General features: G+C 38.0%; 1 protein-coding gene across 4 annotated transcripts; it reads left to right on the forward strand.

Annotated features, from left to right (window-relative positions):
* The first annotated feature begins 478 nt into the window (after nucleotides 1–478).
* On the forward strand, nucleotides 479–21,840 carry LOC107702064 (netrin-1-like). Of its 4 annotated transcripts, none has more exons than XM_016504259.1 (7): nucleotides 479–542; nucleotides 10,367–11,730; nucleotides 13,009–13,197; nucleotides 14,098–14,247; nucleotides 16,869–16,922; nucleotides 18,631–18,711; nucleotides 21,067–21,840. In XM_016504259.1, exons 2-7 carry the CDS (start codon nucleotides 10,380–10,382, stop codon nucleotides 21,786–21,788), a joined length of 2,547 nt encoding a protein of 848 aa, XP_016359745.1. In that variant the 5' UTR covers nucleotides 479–542; nucleotides 10,367–10,379; the 3' UTR covers nucleotides 21,789–21,840. The 4 variants fall into 4 exon arrangements, with proteins under 4 accessions (XP_016359745.1, XP_016359742.1, XP_016359743.1 ...); XM_016504256.1 differs by lacking the exon at nucleotides 479–542 and adding an exon at nucleotides 3,011–3,127; XM_016504257.1 differs by lacking the exon at nucleotides 479–542 and adding an exon at nucleotides 5,656–5,837.
* Nucleotides 21,841–22,346: the final 506 nt, after the last annotated feature.

Raw genomic sequence — 22,346 nt, forward strand, 5'->3', positions numbered from 1 at the left:
TAATACACGAGTTTCACAATTTGAGTTGAATTACTGAAATAAATGAACTTTTCCACGACATTCTAATTTATTGAGATGCACCTGTAGTTACTAACCAGGGTCTTAAAGAAAAATGCCACATGGCGACCAAAAGGGGACTTAAACGTCTTAGACACCACTAGGGGGCTGTAGAGTCCTAAAACATACACTAAAAACCAGCTGTGTCCATTCATAAACTGGTTCATTGATAGGGGGACAAACTGTCCGTGTGGATAAACTGATAACTTAAGTTGAAAGATTTATGTGTGACATCATCACCAGTGAGGAACCGAAAGATCCGTGTTACGTTCCCTTGTCCAAGTTTTAGAAAACATGCGTCTCATCCTATTGTTATTGTTATTAGATGGACAGATTGGGTTTGTTCTGACGGCGAACTTAAACTCTAGTGGCGCAATCGGTTAGCGCGCGGTACTTATACAGCAGTACAAAGCAGAGCAATGTCGAGGTTGTGAGTTCGAGCCTCACCTGGAGCAGTTTTAGGGCAATATCCCTTCTGTATCAAGGTAACTTACACAAGGCATTGTTTGCGTTCATGGCTACGCATGCAACTAAAACAGCTTCATTTCAGTGATCTAGTTATGCTAATTCAATAGTATTCAATAGCGGTTGCTGGTTTCTGATTTTATGTCATATACAGTACTAAAAAATATTATATCCTGTTGAATATATCTGGCTTACATTTATAGATAAGGGTTCCAACTCACTATACTGGAATATAATTAATGACAAAGAATGCTTTGAAAGTGATATTACATTATAGCTATTTGTTTCTTTTTACTTTAATAAAATAAATTTTTATTACATCTAAAATTGCACGCAAATTGATTGTGTATTTAAATTTCTCATATAGTGCATTTTTTCATTCATTTCTCACTCTCACTTTTCCTAATGTGTGTTTGTTTAAAAACTTCTTAAATTCCCACTTACAAACATTTAAAGTGAAAGAAAAGCAGGGCCAGCTGCTAATGACTTCTATGACCAATCACAGTCATTAACTATACTACACATTCTTTTAAACATTATTAATCACACATGCATGACTTACTACCAGTGCAGTGCTTTTTGTTCCTGGTCATTAATTATTGTTTGTTTGGGTCATTTGTGCACTATAGTACAGATCATGCTTTTTCCTTTTTTTCTTAATCAGTATATCCACATCACAGAATTCGATGTCAGTGTGAACATTTGTTTTTAATGCATGCATTGAATACCAAACCAGTGTATCACTCAATACTACAGAATAGTTTCGAAAAGAAAACATTTCTGCAGACCACAGTATTTAGAATCTAATAATCTGGGGAACATGTGCCTGTTCCAGACCTGCAGACATCGCTAGCCTGCTTGTGCATTCTAACTGAAAAGAACCATAAAGTGGGAATTGATCTAGACCAAGTTACACTAGGATTCTGATGCTGAATCATTAGTCCTCAAAATGTCACTTTTCAAACAGGATAAAGCATGTCTGACTTCAACAGAAATATAAATTCTAACACTTGTAGAAAACAGTCATTTGAACACATTTTTTTATTTTTATTCTTTATTATTCACCCTTATTGTGTTCAAATAACAGAGGAAATATACAAACGTGACTGTGGTTTTAGAGGTAACATTTACTTAAATTTTAAAAACAAAAAATAAAGATAATTTTGTCCTTCCCTGAGCCTGAATTTCTGCCATCTTATATCAAACTATGTATTTTTTTGGCACGATTGCCCCTCAAATGTTGAATGTTATTCTATGTGATAATTGATCCAAACAGTTATGAAATGTGTATCCATGGAATTAATAATGACGTGTTTCATTTGAAATCAAAACAGACATTATGCCAAGGATTCTGACTTCCTTTCGTCTCTGGAAAAACAAAGCTCTCACGAGCAGATGTTTCAAAACCAAACACAGGTTTGCACTGTTTGCATCATCAAATACTTGAAATCTAATTAAGGATGAAATGAGTGGAAATGAGATGAGTTCAAACAACAAAAGAACCCGGAGAAAAAAACTGCAGGGATGAATGACTAAAGCTGGTTTTCATATTTAAGAGGTTACAGAACCTAATTGCAATCAAAAGCTAATACTCAAGCGCTGGGTATTTTTCTTTTAACAATAAATGAAATCCATAACTTGATAATACTGACAAATGAAGTGCCGTTATAAAATTTATAGGTGTATTTTCTAAACTATTTTGCAGTCTGACCACAGTAGCTCTCACCTCCATTTGGTGACATTCGCTCTTGCCGCTCACTTCTCTTCAACACTCTCCTTGTCTGCTTCAATGTCTGGACTTTCTCCAGCCTGCTTTCAATACCACATGGTGTAATAGATCTAGCAGACACTTTTGTGTGTTGCAGTACCCCAATCAAACTGATCTGTGGGGTGAAAGAGTGCCAAGAATATGTGATATGCTCAATTGTACCAGTTCATCCCTCAATTAAGTTTGTTGTACTTGACAAGCATCCAGAAACATCAAGCCTTAAAGCGGCATGCTTTGTAGCATGGGTACACACAAGCATACACCTGGGAAACAGTCCTCTAGGGAAGTCATCAATCAGTTTGCTGGGACTGCTCTGAGAGAGTTTCTTTTGTTTCCCTTTCAATTCAGTTGTTCTTTTTTCATTCGCTCCCCTTGCCTCACCCTTACTCACTATTTCCATATGTGTCAGCTTTAGATCCTCTCCAGAGAGGGAGCGCCTCGTTCCTGGGGTTACCCAAAGTGTTGTTTCAATTGCGCATTGAACTATGAATTGACACCCGCGAGGGTACAAGTTCAAGATCATGGTGCATAACCAAAATTGCCTTAGGTGATATTTTCTCAGCTGAAACGTTAGAAGAAAAAAAAAAGTTTGCCTGTCTTTCTTTGCGCATACATTACTAATGTGCTTAATGCATGTACAAGCATTTAGTGTGTGCATGTATGTGTGTCCTATGCCTGTGAAGGAGTTGACGTCAGGGTGATACGTAACCATGCCGCGGCGCACTGAATGCAGCAGGAACTTGCGCTGCTCAGCCTGAGAATATCTGCCCACTTGTCGTGATCTTATTGATCAACCAGGACGCGGCTACACTGGTAACCCGCATTGAAGCGCACATGGTAGGTAAACTCAGTTTTGCTCTTGTTCACATTTTCAGTCCCCGATTCTGTCGCTAAACTAGAACAGGCTTGCTCAGGACTGCTGACAAGAGATTTAAATTTAGAATAACCTGTTGATTAGTCTTAACCGGTGATGGTGTAGCCCGCGCGCTGAAACTCAAGTTGTTCTTTAAACAAATCACATTGAAATGTTATTTGATCAAAGGGTTATTTTTGTAGGATTATTATTTTTTTATTTAATATATATTTATACACATAGTATATATTTTATTTACACGCACGTGCATGGTACATAGCACTTTTCTCATTGCAACATCAAGCGTTTTTTAATATTAGATGAAAGTATCCATTTTGCAACCAGATATTTTATTTTACATCATTAATTTACTTTATATTTTCATTTGTTTTTACTGTCAAATACAAAACATTTATTTAATTGCCTGCTGCTTAATGTTTTTTTTTTCCAAGCGCTGTAATTCGCATTCCATGCATCTTCAGTTAAGTGTTGCTCTCCTGTAAAAAACAAACAAAAACGAAACAACTAAAACAATAATAATAATAAATAAATAAATATAAATAAATTCAAATATAAAAAGCCAAATGGATAAATAAAAATTATTTGACTTAATTTAAATGCATATTTTAACATTAAATACGTCAGTTGTAAATAATCAAATACATATGTTGTTATTATTATTATTATTATTATTATTATTATTGGTAAATATTGTGATTATCAGGTTTGCATTTAATTTTATACCAACTAATGAATCAGAACTTTAAGCGCTAGTCCATGACTCAAAAAAAAAAAAAATATATATATATATTAATAAATAAAATAAAAATAAACAAGCTGTAGTAAACATAGACCTAGGAAATCTATTGATTGTCATAGTCAGGAACCTGTCAGTGGCGGATCGACTGGATAATCTGGGAATTGTACAAAATTGTTCTGCCGGAAGGCTACGCGTAATTTAAGGATAATGAGATCATTCGTCTACACACACACACACACACACCGCAAATCTTGTCAAACAATCCTGAAGTATTATTTAGGTTAAGGAATATATTGGTTCACAGTCCACTGCATGTTAAGAATAATGTTCTTTTTATTATAGATTAATTATAAAGATGCAGGGCAGTTTATTTTCCAGAATAGCGCGCGCAGTTGAAGTTGTTTCAAATTTGGCATTTTGTAAATACGCCAGTGCACCTCAAATGTTATGTTATTCATATGTTAAGGTGTTTTATCTTATTAAAATGCATGATTATCAAATATCATGATGCAAACTAATTTAGAAAGCCCGTAATTAATTTTGAATAGGCTACTTTCCATCGGATTAATGGGACACAATCAGTTTAGGCCTTGCAATACAACAACGGGGTATACAAAGGCCCGAAAAATAACAGCCTATATAAGGCCATCTAGGTGGCCAGCTGCGAAACCGTTATTTTAAAGGCAATTTCCGTTCCCCGTTCTGCGGGCGCACTTCTTGCCTCGTTATTCTGTGACATGTGTCGGGTCAACTGATAAACACGAATGGTTGTAATTATAGCTCCATAAAACAGAATGTTTCATTAAATTATCATTATAAAGTTCGCCTTAGTTCACATCCCATGTGATTTAAATCTCATTGCACAATACAATCCCAGATTACAGTGGAAATATCGAATTGAGAGGAAATCTCGACAGGCCTGCAATGATCAGTTATCTTTTCTTAAAGGATGATCTGTAGGCCTATTTGAATGGAATGGCCAGCTATTGCCAAGCTGCCAGCAAACTTGACAAGATACATTCTCTCGTCTATCTTCTAAAACACATGGTTAACCTTCATTTTGAACGTTTAATTAAGGATAAATGGGATGAAACCCCCCTTGCTAATTGCTCCACCCTAGGTTCATCATGGGATGTTGTGCTTGGCATAAGGAGCACATGGAATCACGGACGGCGATTTCATGTGCATCTGTTTTTCAACATTGAAACGAAACCTGCAGGGACATTTCATGATTTCACTGCCAGGGCACATAGCGTGGGAGAGAGAGAGAGCGAGAGAGAGAGAGTGATCGTCCACTCTTTTTTCCTTCTTTCTCTCCCTGTGCCGCCGCTGTCTACTGTAGGCTACTACATGTGTTTTCCCATTCAAACATGTATCCTTGCTTGGACCTATTATAGGCATATGTTAAAGTTGACAGGACGCACTATGAGTAAACTTCAAAGCACAAAAGGTTACATCTGGCTTGGCTTCTTGAATAAGATTTCACGAAAAGAGAATAGAGCATGTTTCAAACTCAACATTATCTTAAATTACAGTCCTGACTATTTTGCAGTGTCACGAGTCACTACTGTCTGAACGAACTGTACCAACTATATCGAACAAAGGGCAATAGGTTCGAGACTTTTTCTCTCAATCCGTTTCGTGTTTTATAACATGCCAATGATGAGCATCAGGTTCACAAAGGTGTGTGTCTGACAAAGTTTTGCCTGTCAAAAGCTTATTAAGAATATGCTTCTGATGAAGGATGTCAGTTTAAGACATTCATCACTGAAAACACTGAAATCCGCCATGCATGATAACTAATCTAATGCCAATTCAAGACCAATATTTCCATAATTTGCACATATTCGCGTTTAATTTTATGTAGGCCTATATGTATTAAATGACCGGAAGATAGCAGAGGTGTTATTGGCAGCTGCTACACGGCTAAACAGGTGTGTGTGTGTGTGTGTGTGTGTGTGTGTGTGTGTGTGTGTGTGTGTGTTTTGAGTGAGAGCGAGTGAGAGTGTATGTCCTGCAGCGCTTATGGGAAATCGACAGGTTTTTGAAAGCGCAAGAGAAAACGTCGTGTTCTTATTCATCTGAGGACAACGAACAGACAGACAATGATTTATTAATTTATGATGGACAGGGACATAACCGTAATAAATCACACAATTTTAAATCAGTTAATTTCAGGATGGATCCCATGTGTAGACCTATCAAGGGGATCGCTTGTCAGGATTCAGTACAACCTTGCCTGGCTGTCGTCCACGACGAAGAATGTTCAAATGTGTTAAGCAGGCCAAATCTTTCTCATCTGTCCGACAACATACCCAAGGGTGATTTAGGACGTGAAAAGCAGCACTGTGAGTGCGGAAACTGACAGCTATCGAGCTCTCCTAAGAATAGATCTGAGTTATGTGCCAAATGTGTGCAAAATCATAGGCTATTTCAGAGAGAAACGAGGAAACGTTCTATCACATTCTAAATCACTTCCTTTTTTACAACCATATTGATTTCTATATATTTGTTTTTCATTTCATGCTGTAGACTATAACCAAAAAAAGCTATTCATGTTTTTTCCCAAAAATATATATATTTTTTTAAATAATGTATTCCTCCAGCTATGGCAACTTGCTTTGATCTCTGTTCCTTGAAAGGGATGCCACAAACAAAACTAATTCTAGTCAACTAGCTAACAATAGTTTACATAGCATGCTATTTTAATTTTAATTTTACATCATATAAATACAAAATACTGTTTCCTATCCCAGCTTAAGATGCAGAGATCACTAAGTAGCCTAGGCCATTGGCATTTTGTAGAAAAACATTTTTTTCCCCTTAAGGCTGAAGGGCCCGCTGAGGAAGAAACTTTCAACGTCAAGCTCAAAGCTCACATTTGTCATCGGTTATTTTTTCGGCTCACATAAAAAAGTCCACTAAAATAGGAATCGATACTAATGACTTTTATTCAGTCCCATTTTTTTTTGTCCTTGTGAGCACATTTTATATTAGCTTGATAATGGCAAATATTTTTGTCCTTATCCCCCGATCTGAGCAGGCTATCAGTCAACACTCGTGCCTCGCCTTGTTGGCTCGAGCACAAACAACGCTGATCCGATCATTTCTTTTTGACTTTGCGATAACTAATGAAGATGCACCCCCGATCGTTTTCAACGCTAACTTCTGGTGAACAGGAAAGGGCACTTTGCAGCTCTCATACTACGCCGGGTGTGAATTTATGGAAAGAGCTAGACAAATTGTGGAAACTGTAACCTATCCAAGGTTCTGTGTGCTGCTAGACTGAAGCCCACAACTTTTGTGCTTTCTAGAACGGGGCTTACGAGCTCAATAAATCCATTGGTTAAGCTTTAATTCACCAAGCATGTGCAATGAGCTATGTTCGATTAACTAGCACTGCAGTGAAGCCAGAGGCAATCGCAAATCATGCAAAGAGTGGCTCAAAGCCTCCCTGCCTCACCGACAGCCGTGAATATCTACACTCTCATCACTTTCCCAACTTACAGTCTTACGCATCGCCCTCAGATACGCTGCCGCCTCTCCGAAACAGGAGATTCAATTATACGCTGCCGCCTCTCCGAAACAGGAGATTCAATTAATCAGGCGATCAATTAATGCGGAAGGTTCCCTTTCATGGGAACTTCGAACTGCGTCCTCTAGGGGTCGCTATGGGGAACGCCTCGTCGTGACCCGTGTCTGAAGCATACATTGAAAAAACACCAACTCGTTGGCCGGCGACAGCCATGACGTCACTACCGGTGCGACTATAGTATAAATAGGCGCCGGGAGCTACACATCATTCTCTTCTTCGTCTTCATTGACTGTTTTGTTTGAAGCGTGCATTTCTGTGGTAAGAAAGAAAAAAAAAAAACGATCTCTATTTATCTCATTATGGCGAGCACTAGCAAAGCATTTAAGGATGTGTGCATCCGTGTTGACGTTGTTTAACATCTGATGACACACACGATCTATGCGTTGTCTCGTTCCCTACTCAGGGAACCATGGTTACATAAGTAACCTGAGACGGTTTTTCATAGTGGTCTCAGTTTTCCCCTGGGGCACGTCGCGACATGTGTGGAATGATCGCAAGCCGCACACCGGACCCTGGGAATGTGCCACAGTGGGTAAAAACACTGGTCGGTCCCGCACATTTTCAAATATATTAAAATAGAAAACCTGCTGCAATAATATTATTTCACAATATTACTATTTTACTTTATTTTTTAACAAATAAAAGCTTGGTAAGCATGAGATCCCCCCCCCCCCCCCCAAAAAAAAACAATTATAGGCTATGTAAGAAAGTGGGTGGTTTTACCTCTCATGCGCTTTCTTTGACCTTCATGTCCCTCAGGGGTCCTCATATTTCAGCCTATGAGCTAATTGAGCCAGTGACTCCTCAAGTGAATCTTTCAGTGCTCCCCTCTCCTACCGAGCCGTTTATGCATCCCTGCTGACTTTGCTGTCAATGTCAAACGCTTGTTAGGACATCATCAATCATCAACACTTAGGAATATTCTCAGAACTTTAAAGGCAGGCGATACACTGAGAAAAGAGAGGGTGAGAAGAGCTGAGGGAACAGCAAATGTTTGTAAGTGTTCATCTGTTAGTTTAGGATGCACTTCCAACAGTTAACAACTGATCATTTGAGGCGCTGACCGAACATCGAGGATTTTACAGTGCGTTTCATTAGAAGCGAAGGGTGTTAGCTCTCAAATGCAAGCCATCTGCCTGTCTTTTTTTAAACCCACAAGTTGTCAGGGCTCTATATCACTCTGTCTAAGGAAGAGTGAGTGCATTGTTTCTCTTGTCTGCAGGCGAGATTTTGCAACTTTCTCTGGTGTAGATTATCATCAGATAAATAAACAGACTCCTCCATCAGGCCAAGAAGTGGAAGACAGATTCATTACTGGGGGCCTGCAGACAGGCGGGTACAGGCTTACACTGTCTCGCCAAAGGAAGTGGCTCAACTTGAACATGCATTTCTCACATTCAATCTATAAATCTGCCACTCTATTTTATTTTCTAATCTTAGTTCCCCACATTTCCCTGTCCTTCTCGCTTTCACTTCCATTCTCTCAAAATCTCACTCTCTCTCTTTTTCCCACACAAATGTAGAGAATTTTTTTTTTAGCCATCTTGCCTCAAGTTAATTATTGACATTTATAGTCAGGGCTCACCGACTAGGGACAACCAAATGTTTTACTGGCTCCTGGAACAGACAGGGGCCCATATTTACCCTAGAATTCATAATGGGTGTCAAGCTGACTGAGTTGGGTATGATTTATGGAATCTGTGTTTTCAATACATTTTTTAAAATACCTTTTAATAATCCATGCATTCCTCATAAAGCGTATGTGAACCTCATCTATATGTGAACCTCATGAATGTCATTTGCATATTTATTGTTTTTAGACAGAAAAGATTGGTACTACAAGTTTTTGTAAAGGTGGCCATATATGTATTTCCTATAGAATTTTGAGCATGGTATTTTATTTTGTAGAAGTAATGCAGTATTTATATTTATTTTATATTAATATTAATGTTATTTGTCAGTATAAAATAGAAATGTATTATTGTTGCCGATAATATTTATTTCCTACATTTTTGTTTGTAATGATGTCAAATTCATTTTTTGTTTTATGACAATTCTGTATGTAATGTATGTAAGAGTCAATGCAACACATGATTTTGTCCTTTTTTTAAAAGAAATCAATATAATTTTCTATCTTTACCAAAAAAACAAAAAAGGGGGCCAGCAAAAGCTGCCAGCAATTAAAATTTTGACCCCCTTTATTCATACAGTTATATTATACATATAGTTTATACATATAGTTTTTTTTTGGGGGGGGGGCATGCATTCTTGGGTTAAAAAAATCATGACATTTTACTTTATGAATCTTTTCATCCTGCTTTTTCTCTTACTAATCAAGTCACCATATACTGCTACTTTCCATCTCCCCTCTCAAGTCCCCATCTGCAACAGACAGGTTTAGATTAAAAGAGTAAAAAGTCATAAATATGATAAATGAGAAAGGGTTGGAATATTGGACCAGCTGCTCCACATGCTCTGCCATCTCTTGCAATCTCTCCATGTTTATACACTCACTTGCCCCTGTTCCTTCTTTACAGAGTTGAAAATGTCAAAACGAATATATATTTAAAAGCCGCATTACGTTAGACACATTGACACAGACCAGATAAAGAGAGGCCTCCTACTGACAAATAGGCCTCTGATTGGCTGCATTCTGTGTGTTAAATGGTCGACTTAGAACCTAGAATGAGTGTCGTGAGTTGTGAGCTGGGATGTTTTTAATTGTGGTGTGGTCTGAGAAAAACCATATTGCATTGCTTTTGCCTGTTTGAGCTTCTCTCAAACGTCCTGTAAATCCATCAGTATCCTGACTAAATGACCTCTTATAATTTTTTTCATCTTTCTTTTTCTCCTTCCCTACTGTTACAGGCTTGATGACATCATGTCCAGATATCACTCCCCTCCTTTCCAGACACTCTTCTTCCTCCCTATTTTCCTCTTCACCCTCTTCCCTCTTTCCCTTCTTTCTCCTCTTCTTTCTCAATCTCCTCTCAGCTGGACCTCACCTCATGACCCCTGCTACCACCTGGATGGGCGTCCACGCCACTGCCTATCTGAATTCATCAATACGGCCTATGGGGTGCCTGTGACGATGGAGGACCTCCAGCAAGGACCCAGGACAAACATCAGCACTTTAACAGATCTCCATAACCCCCACAATCTCACGTGCTGGACAGCTGCCGAAGGCTCGGGGGGTGGGGATTGGACTTTAACAGTTCCCCTAGGCAGACGCTTTGAAATCACTTACATTAGTCTTCAGTTCTGTCAACAGGTGGAGTCGGTGGATTCCTACTCCATGTCCATCTTGAAGTCAATGGACTTTGGCCGGAGCTGGCGCCCCCTACAGTTTTATTCAAGCGACTGCATGGGCACATTCGGCCGCCCTGTACAGTCCATCGCTCAAACAAAGCACCAGGAGACGGAGCCGCTGTGTTCAGATCCCAGACCATTGCAGAAGCATCGTGGAAATGCCGTGCTGGCCTTCTCGACTTTGGATGGACGTCCTTCCTCGCCAGATTTCGATTACAGTCCAGGGCTACAAGATTGGGTGACTGCAACAGACATAAGGATAGTATTTAATCAGTCCTTGGATAAAACGAAAAAGCAAGAAGAGAAACTGAACGAAGTGGGAGCCACATTTAGATGGAGGGAAAGGGGAGACAACGCTCTGAGGTTTGGTGAGAAAAACACTGGCGTTAAGACATCTGAAATTTGGAGAAACAGGCAAGGAAAACAGAATTCCACACAGAGAATTAGAAACAAAAGCACTGTGCACCAAAGTGGCCACAATGTTACACGAAAGGAGATGGGACCTCAAGGTAGAGTGGGAAGGGGACGTAAGAAGGACAGTTACAAGCCATGCCAGGACGGCACATGTGATTGGTCCCTAAATATCCCGCAGCAAGGCTCGAAAGGGCGAGAGTTAAGGAGAAGAAGAAACAATGCAGGGAGGGGGAAGTCCCATTCTAAATCGAGAAAAAACACCTCACGCAACCTCGTTTCATCATCTCTTTATGCCCCATTGAAACCCTCTCTCGCCCTTTCCGACCTGCAGGTCGGCGGCAGGTGCAAGTGCAATGGCCACGCCTCTCGCTGTCGACGCGACAACCAGGGGCGTGCCGTGTGTCAATGTGAGCATCACACATCTGGGCCGGACTGTGATGTGTGTGAGCAATTTTTTTACGATCGCCCGTGGCAACGGGCCACACCCAGCCAACCACACCCGTGCGTCCGTGAGTTTAAACATGTGTGTGTCTGGTGGTCTGTCTGTGCTTAAATGTCTATTTTTAAATAGGATTTAGAATAATTCACTGCTATTTACTTGTGGAAAAATAGTCTTTTCCACACAATACCATATAAAACGTAAAAATCTACATTATTTAATTTAAAATCCACTGTAAAAAAACACCTTACTCTTAATGAGTATTTTTGCTTAATTTACCAGTTTAAACCACTAAAATCCTTACATTAAACTTGCACAATAAGCAATACTTAATAAAAATTTGTAACTCCAACACCTTTTATTTTACTTTGGGTGATTAAATTGATTTTATACATCTATCTTTTACAATCCGGGCGAGAAATCAGATCAAACGGATCAAACTTACTTCATCGTTAAAAAAGTATGTTCTATATGGTATGAATATGGGTAGTACGAATGAAATTCGGACGTACTATATCCACCATGTTGTTACGATCACGTGGCCTACCAGCGTCAGTTGCGTTGCTTCACTGCTATTCATAAATCCTCTCCTGTGGCCTCATGGTATAGTAAAGTGTCCATCGACTGCACACTTCAGAATCCAGGCAGAAGTAGTAGGTCATCCGGGTACTTTCGCCTACCGTTTTTCGAACACTGTGAATTCAGACATACTTGTCTTTTGGCATGTTGTTTTTCATATACTATATAGTAGGGAAGTATTTGATTTCGGATGCAGCATTGTTGTCTGATAACGTAATCTTAATCTTATGCAGTTTAATAAAAAATTTATTTGAACATACTAGAAAAAAATCTCATAAAGAAGTTCCATTTCTGTATTAAAATTAAAATGATGTTTTTCACTCCTTTCACTGCTATTTGTGACCCTAGACCACAAAACCAGTCTTAAGTCGCTGGGGTATATTTTTAGCAATAGCCAAAAATACATTGTATGGGTCAAAATTATCGATTTTTCTTTTATGCCAAAAATCATTAGGATGTTAAGTAAAGATCATGTGCCATGAAGATATTTTGTAAATTTCCTACCATAAATATATCAAAACTTAATTTTTGATTAGTAATATGCATTGCTAAGAACTTCATTTGGACAACTTTAAAGGCGAATTTCTCAGTATTTGGATTTTTTTGCACCCTCAGATTCCAGATGTTCAAATAGTTGTATCTCAGCGAAATATTGTCCTATCCTAACAAGATTTCGAAAAATTGACCCTTATGACTGGTTTTGTGGTCCAGGGTCACATTTTATAATCCTCTATCTGCCCTCATCTTTGTCTGTTTCTCTCTTTCCCAGCATGTGAATGTAACGGTCACTCAACTAAGTGTAGGTTCAGTATGGCCGTGTATCAGCAGTCTGGTCGAGTCAGTGGAGGCATTTGTTTGAAGTGTCGGCATCACACAATGGGACACCACTGCCAGTTCTGCCAGAACGGATATACGCGAGACCACAGCAAACCGCTCAGCCACCGCAAGGCCTGCCAGCGTCAGTAACAAATGATTTGTCTGTGTGTTTTATGTGGAAATCATGTTAAAGCTGGTCTATACATGAGTGAATCATTCTTGCCGTTCCACAAGTGAAAAGAAAAACATGTTTTTTTTGGCTTTGCCAGCTGTGGGGTCTGAGGTGTGTGAAAGGCAGCATAGTCTGTGTCTATGTTATGGCTACACTATGAGTGATGGAATGTGCACTGACACTTGCCCTTTGACTGCTCTCATATCTATGGCATGCTCACGGAGCATTTTAGTCAATGTCCCAATATAACATCAGTTTACACTGTGTGCTTGTGCATGAATATCATACATCAATGTTTATTTGTAAATTAGTGTGCAAGTTCATAAAATGTATACAAAATCTAAATTATGTCTTGAAAATACCATAAAATCTCTGCTAACATCTAAATATTTGAATTAGGTGATAGAATTATCTTAGAAATTCGGAAACTGTAAGATTTAGAACTTGTTAATGTTAAAACAGACCTGATTTTTTAAGCGTGTATAAATGTTTGTAGAACGGTTGGAGCTTTGTTTGGATGAAGAAACGTTGAGCAAAAGCAGAAAAGCAGATCTTTCCTCTCAATGATCTCCCAGCCATCACACATATGTTTTATGGGGAAAATCTTGCTCAGGGGTCAATGAGACGTGAATTACAACTGAAGACATGAACCACAGCTGCCTTGTTCTGTGTAGTATTACTCGTCATTTCCCTTCATGTGTCTAAAGCCGCTAGTCTCGCACTAATACCCTTAGTCCTACGAAAATTCTCTTCTCTCTTCCTTCCATTTTTTCCTGAATCTTCTTTCTACATTACTCTTGTGTGTTCTTATAAAATTCCTAATCTTTTTTCTTCACTTTCATTCTTTCATTTTCTATTTGTCTCCCTCAGCATGCAAGTGCCACCCCATGGGTGCAGTGGGCCGTTGGTGTAACCAGTCCACAGGACAGTGTTTGTGTAGAGAAGGTGTCACGGGACAGAGGTGTAACCGTTGTGCCCCGGGATACAAGCAAGGTCATTCCCCTCTTCGGCCATGTATCCGTAAGTATCACACCTTGCGTTTTGATTCTATTCTGTATAATAACTAAAGTTGCTGGACATAACAAGCAGTGTTTCTAGTAGTGGTATACTGATATATTAGCCAAGATTAGTAATCAGCCCATATCTGACCATCGACCGATAACCATGTTCTCTTGATGAACAGACATGTTCATCTCCCCACCTAGTAAGTTTCAAATTTTAGTCAGTACATGCGCAATTTTAATTGAGCTACAGCATGTTTTTGCCTAGACATGCTGCAGTCTTAATTTCTCTATAAAGTGTGCATGACACAATGCATAAAATACATATCACACATCAGGTCTTTGTCTTTCAGAACATGCGCACAACACAGTCCCATTAGCACATATACATACAGGACAACGTCAAGGTCTGACTTGGTCTGAAATTGGACTAGTGCGATTTCAGTCTGACTAAAACATGTACCTGATATTTTCTTTTTAAAGATCATTTATTGCTTTAGTATAACTTTTGAATTTTTAAACTGCATGTAAACGTCCTTAGCAGCTTTCAGTTGATAGTAAACTATTTCTGTTTTCATTTTTGTGAATTTGAGTAAACGTTGAAAATAAACAAATTTATTTTCATTTCATAAAGTCTGTGTACATCACACTTGCGATCACCAAATCAGCATATTAGAATGATTTCTGAAGGATCATAAGACACTGAAGACTGGACGCTGAAAATTCAGCTTTGCCATACCAGGAATTAATTACATTTTGAAATATTTTAAAATAGAAAAGGGTTATTTAAAATAGTAATAATATTTCACAATATTCTTGTTTTTACAGAATTTTTGATCAAATAAATGCAGCCTTGGTGAGCATAAGAAATTTCTTTGAAAAACATTAAAAACCGCCTTAGTGCCTAGTCCGGTGACCATGATTTGACCAAGTACAACATGTTCCTGGATCAACATCCTTGTCGATCCTGGAACAACATTCCAATTAACCAATCAGAATTGAGGGATATCTTTTCAGGAAATGTCTGTTTTAGGCTTACGATCAGGGTTAGGTGCTTCTACACCCTTGTTAATCAGCTATCATTTCACACTGATTTTAGGAATAAATTATGGGTAGGGTTAGGTTTAGGGGTAGGGATTGGGTTTAGTCTATATTTTTGGACAGTAATGTTCATCCAAAAGATGTTGATCCAGGAACATGTCTTACTTGGCAAAATCACGGCGACCCGCCTAGTCCATTTTTTGGTATCTGCTATAGTGTTTTTCCCCTGGTTTATTTTTCATCTCAACTGCCCTTGAACCAATTAAACTGCTTAATTTATTTCAACTCCAAACTCAGTATCATTGTCCCTTTGCAAACTACTGTTTGTTTATGAAGGATTTAGTAGAAGCCGCTTTCTGAAACTTTAACGCCTTCCTCTCATTCCTGTGAATAACTGTTTCCATACAAAGTCCTGAAACATCTCAGGTGGTGCCACTTGGCTTTCATCAACATTACAATCAGCTTTCCTGGATTTCTAGGTGCTTCATTTTCATTACATGATAATCCAATGAGTATTGCTGCGTTTTTATTTCTCGAAGTTCACGTAACGGCGCAAGCCTCAGGGAAAAGGATGACATGGTATGGCGAACAGCACCTGTCGTGGTGCACAACCAGACCCGTTTCCCTCCCAGCACGACAGACGCATAATTCTTCACGGGTTACGGCTGAGTGATAGAAGAGCTTGTTTGTTGTTCTACATGGATCGTCTCAACATGGATATTTATAGCATGAGCTCCCGTCTTTCCAGCACCAAAGGCGAGCCGCAGCTAAAAACATAACCAGCAACAGCGGGTCATTCGCCACCTCTCATGGAGCAGGAAACGCAGCCGTCGTTTATCACAGGGAAAGTGACCCAGACATTAGATATTATTAGCACTTGAAGATTTTGTGGGGTTTTTATTTTGGATAACAGTGACCAGGAAGTCTCATGTTATCCACATTAAACTCTATCTATATAATACATACTTTAAAGCAAATAGATTTCTTCAGGTGTACATTTGCCAGCTCTTACACCCAGAGACCTACTAAATGCCTCGAACTCAAAACACTAAAATGGATTTGAAGCTGTTTGACGTTTGATATGAGTTATTGCTGAGGGACTTTAGCGTTTGGGGGGTTGGAAGAGGAGTATAAGGTGTCAGTGTCCCAGTTGTGTCAGAGATATGGGCAGAAGTACAGAACTCATGGGTAATATATGGTTGACCCAGCGTTGCAGACCATGGGCCGTATGTATGCGTGTGTGACAGAGGGCATCCTGATACACCCTATTGACCTTTAAGACCACACACATGCATGAAATTGTCTGGGCTCACACACTGTGACAAAAGTACACTTGTTTTTAACACAAGCATTCCACATGCACTAAAAGACTACAGGGCAAACTGCAGTCAGAGCACACACGTCCCCTTTCTCCCTCACACACTCACAAATGGCAAGTATGCCCTAATGAGCCACCGCAGGGATTAGAGCGAGTCACCCACAGCGGAGGTGTGAAAAAGAGGAAGGACAAAATGAAAGGCACACAAATAAACTTGTCACTGCTTGCTGTAATTTAATGAGACCCTCGTCCCCCTTTCTCTCCGTCTGTTGTTCGTTCAGGTATTCAGGAGTTTGCACCACCCACCCCAGTTTACCAGCCTCAGTACAGCATTGGTAAGCAATTGGTTATTCCTTATAAACACACACACAATAATTTTATTTAGAGTTTTCTGGTACACTGCTCATTTGTGAATTGTCATCTTTAAAAAAAAAATTGTTTCAATTTAAAATATTCAATTTATGATTTGTTAATGTTATGTTTTGTTTACATATATTGCCAAAGCTTTGTAAGCAAAAGGAATGACAAGAAACAACACAATAACAATGCAATAATATTCAAATAAGATGCATAGTCAACATAATAAAGCATGTTAAAAGTTATTTGCTGCCCCCTAGTGGATTGTGTAACAATTGTTTTCAGGTTAATATGCACAGACTGCATGTAGTTCATTGTTATTTACCCATTCAGTGTCACTATAGCTTTCTGACCACATTAATTTCCCTGATAAAAATGTTTTAATCTTTAGATGCATTATATAGTTTAGAAAGGTAATAGTATGTCTCTTCATAATAAGCTGCACAATTGGAATTAATCATGTTCCTATCATTAATAGTGTGGGATAAGTAATCCACCACATTTTACATATTATTAACCTATGTATAATTAATCATATTAGTTGTCTTTGTAGAGCTGCTTTGCAGCAGAATTTGAATTGATCTCCTATTTGATTTAGTTTGCATCAGTGATTCTTATTTTGCTGTTTATTACTGTGAAGCTACTTTGAAACAATTTGTATTGTATAAAGTGCTATAAATAAAGGTAATTTGACTTGACTAGTATACCAATAATTATAATAATTCATGGCTTTCCTACTTTTTTTTTTTTAAATACAAATAATTCTGAATTTATATGTAGACAGAAATCTACATTAGCATCATCCCTTGTAACTGCTAATGTATGTTTTCTCTATTACACAAATCAACATTAGAATTACTCTTTCAGGCTAAATATACCTTGAACTGTCTCTGTAATTAGTTTAACAATACTTTATGATATCCAGTCACATTTTCTGAAACTGCAAAAGAGTTTTATCCTGCTGTTCATTTAATGACACTGGCTCAGACTTATAAGCATTATTTTAAATCTATATTATTGTCTTCTGATTCCACTGGGACCACTAGCCTACTGACTCCCTACAAGAACCAAGTATTGACACCAAACAGAGATAAGACCGAGAAATATATCCCTTTTTTAGGGGCCTCACAGGAGTCTCTGGATGACCAAATAAAGTATTTTCCAAGGTGATACTATCTTGACATCTGGCCTGGTGACCAGCAGACAATAAAAACCTCAGAGCAGACATTTTCTTTCTGAATAAAATGTGTTGTACCATTGACAGCAACAGAATATTGTGCAGTCTGCCATGATTATGGTAATATACCTGCCACAGCTGCAAGTGCAGTGCAGTCCATTACTGCTGACTGATTTCACACACTTTATTGTGATCTGCACTGAGTAGACAGGCCAACTCTAGTTCTCTGGAAACTAAAGAACTGCCTTTACTACTCCTGGACCCCTGTGCTCTATAAATACTTGAATAGAGATATAGAACAGCCCTTCTCTGTGCATTGGAGGGATTAATTCTGGTCCAAAATGTAATTTAAAATAGATTCCAAAATATGTGTGTTCATTAACATTTTAATTCTTGCTTTTTAAGAAATGTGTCAAAAGTAAAAAAATTAAATTAAATTAAAAAAAAGGTTTTATTTTTTTAGAATTTTTTTTTTTAAGTGTGATTAAATTCTCTCTCTCTCACTGCAGGTGAGGAATGTCTTTCTTACTGTCCCCCTTCCCAAGCAAGAGTCAAAATTAATTTAGAGACATATTGTCTCAAGGACTATGGTAAGTTCTTAACTAAGGAATTTTGTTTATACCTCAAAATAAAAGGCAATTGTGTAAGTTAAAATTAAGAAATAAAGCCACTAGGCTTGCAAAAAGGTGGACAATTTCCAGTCAATTTCGGAAATATTCCAGAAATTTTGGAAACTTTCCAGGATTTTTGGAAAGTTTCCGGAAATTTTCCACCCCTTTGCAACCCTAAAAGCCACACACTATGTGATATAAAGTCACAATTATGGGAAACAAGGTTGTAATTGTGAGATATGTAAATCACATAAAAAGTCAATTGCCTTTTTATTTTTTTTTCTGAGGTGGAAATAGGAATATGGCAGAAATATATAACCGGTCAACTGTTTGGAAGAATTATTTTTAATTTTAAAGAGTTTTTAAAAGTCTCTTATGCTCACAAAGGCTTAATTTCTTTTTTTTTTATCAAGTATACAGTAAAACAGTAACATTGTAAAATAATTTTACAATTTAATATAACTGTTTTCTAGATTACCATATTTTTAAATGTAATTTATTCCTGTGATGATACAGCTGAATTTCCAGCAGCTTTTTTTTCTGAGGTGGAAATAGGAATATGGTAGAAATTTATAACCGGTCAACTGTTTGGAAGAATTATTTTTAATTTTAAAGAGTTTTTAAAAGAAGTCTCTTATGCTCACAAAGGCTTAATTTCTTTTTTTTTTAATCAAGTATACAGTAAAACAGTAACATTGTAAAATAATTTTACAATTTAATATAACTGTTTTCTAGATTACCATATTTTTAAATGTAATTTATTCCTGTGATGATACAGCTGAATTTCCAGCAGCCATTATTTAAGTCTTCAGTGTCACATGATCCTTCAGAATCCTGTTCTGGTGCTCAAATACTATTGGCGCTAATTTATTAATAATGGTTCTTATTATAAATGTTGAAAACATTTTTTGCTGCTTAATATTTTTGTGGAAACCATGATACATTTTTTCAGGATTCTTTGATAAAAAAGAAAATACAGTGAACAACCTTTACAGTATTTTAAACAGTAATAATATTTCACAATATTACCATTTTTGATCAAATAAATGCAGTAATTTTGAGAGATAAGAGACTTCTTTCAAGAATATTTAAAAAAAAAAAATCACTACTTTGGCCAGTAGTGTATATAGATTTACATTATTTTTTAGTAAGTTAAGTTCTTCCGTAGTATGTGATGCATGATGAACTTGATGGCTGGAATACACTACACTTCTCCTAAAATCAATTTTGAGAGATAAGAGACTTCTTTCAAGAATATTTTAAAAAAAAAATCGTAATTATTAAATCTTTGGCCAGTAGTGTATATAGATTTACATTATTTTTTAGTAAGTTAAGTTCTTCCGTAGTATGTGATGCATGATGAACTTGATGGCTGGAATACACTACACTTCTCCTAAAATCTGAACATATTTTAAAACACTAAGCATCATACAGTTGCCAACTTTGTAAATGGTTACACAAAAAAAAAAAAAAAAATCGGACTAATAGACTGGTTACACAAAAAAAAAAAAAACTGGGCATCATAGACTGAACGACTGAGGAACACACACTACCTGACTTTCAAATCATCCCAAACACAACAATCTGCAAAAAAAACTGTGCCTTGTTGTTGCTAGGAGACCCATGACAAATGAAAACAACATTGCGTTCTAAAATCAGCTCAACATATGAAACATGTTTGATATCCTCTGACTGAACGGAATCATAGTCCGCAGCTAAAAAAGTCAGAATCTTAGGCCCTGTTTACACTAGTGCGTTTTCGTTTTAAAACGGCGTTTTAAAAACACTTGCGTTTTCCCTGCGTTTCAGAAACGTTCTCCGTCCACACTACACAACCGAAAACGCAGGTCACATGACCATTCATGCAGGTACAACAATGAGCATGATGTTATTGTTTACACGGTCGTCATGGATACGCAGACTGAATGTTGGCAGCCATGCCATAATTTTCAAAATTCTCCGTTTTGTTCCGTTTACACTGAAACAGAGTTCTCAAAATAAAACGGGGGTCTGCAGCGTTTTTGAAAGTCTACGTTTTCGAGGGTCGAAAACGCCGGAGTAGTGTAAACGACAGGCGTAACCATAGCAAAAGTTATGCATTTTAAAATGAAAACACACTAGTGTAAACGTAGCCTTAGCCCATCACATACTACAGTATTCGACGTTCTGTAAAATCTGTCAACTCTGCTGAAAATCTTTGACTTGCTTCGACTTTTGGCATCTAGGGTTGACTTTTATAGACTACAAATTGAGGCAAAAGTCATTTAATGTGTTCCAGTCTTTAGTCACACTGTCTAACATCCTTGTCTGTTTTATGTCATACTTTTGTCCCAGTGCTGAAGGTGCAGGTCAAAAGTAAGGAATGTTCTGGTCCCTGGTGGCAGTTTTCCATATTGGTGCAGTCAGTTTTTCGCATGGGCTCTTCACATGTAAAGCGAGGCATTCAGGCCCTCTGGGTTCCAGATCGGGACCTGAGCTGCGGTTGTCCTGCGCTTCAGATAGGCCGCACATTCCTCCTGATCAGAGGGGAGGAAAGCGGCCGGAGTTGGGTCCCCGAGGAGAGGCGGTTAGTCGCAGACCGCACCACAATGGCTTTGCAGTGGAGGGAACACTGGAGCCCCAAATTAAGAGGCTTCCGCGGGCAGGACACCCGGGGAAAGTGCCCACAGGGAAACACCACTGCACAGAAACACTCTCACCCAAGCTCATATGAAGAATACACACCCCCACATCTTAACAAACTGCAGTCTGAGCCACACAGACCAAATAAACATACACATACGGTGCATAAACAGCATCATTTAACCACACAATCTGGAGGATCAGACCTCTCACACACACACAAAAGAGGAGGAACTCGGGGCATACAAAGAAAAGACACAGAAACACACCTTGAGGAGGACAGTAAGGCTGAAAATGTCACTCAGGAAACACACCATGTATTGCAGCACACCCAGCATCCTTTCTCAGGTACTTCAAAGACGAGTCAGGCCAATGAGCATGAGCAGTACCACCCAACAGCATGTCCAACGTGGTCACCTGGGCCAACTGTCTAACAAAATGAGATATTGTGAGCAGGAATAGGAAAGAAAGTTAATGGAATAGTAAAAAAAAAAAAAAAAAAAGAAACATTGGCAGTGAATTCAGACTGTATACAACAGATCTTTAATATGGTGCCTTTTTAAGTCTTATTACTTGTGAATATTTTAAGCTATCATATAATATGTAAATTTTATAATTATATCATTATTTGTTTAACAAAATGTGACAAAACGTTTTGTTTTTTTGTTTAAATTAACGCTCTACCTCAAAATAAATATTGTTAACAAGCCTGGTAAAGTAGTTTATTTAATTAATACTTACATTTAATAAATGTTTCCATTTCAAAGTATAGAAGGTTACAAAATCTGTGCAAAAAATTTACGAAAAGGAGAGGGAAAGATAACATGATTCATTTATAGAAAAAAAGACATAATGATAAAAAGTCAAAATGAAAACAAAAAGCACGCACATGAGACTGAAAGGGGAAAGACAAATGGAGAGAGACCGTAAAAGCGAGCGAAACGGCCGATGATGCACCTGCTTTGCTTGCACAGGAAACACCTGTTCCCAGC

Source organism: Sinocyclocheilus anshuiensis, unplaced genomic scaffold, assembly GCF_001515605.1.
Source record: "Sinocyclocheilus anshuiensis isolate Anshui unplaced genomic scaffold, SAMN03320099.WGS_v1.1 scaffold318, whole genome shotgun sequence".
Lineage (NCBI taxonomy): Eukaryota > Metazoa > Chordata > Actinopteri > Cypriniformes > Cyprinidae > Sinocyclocheilus > Sinocyclocheilus anshuiensis.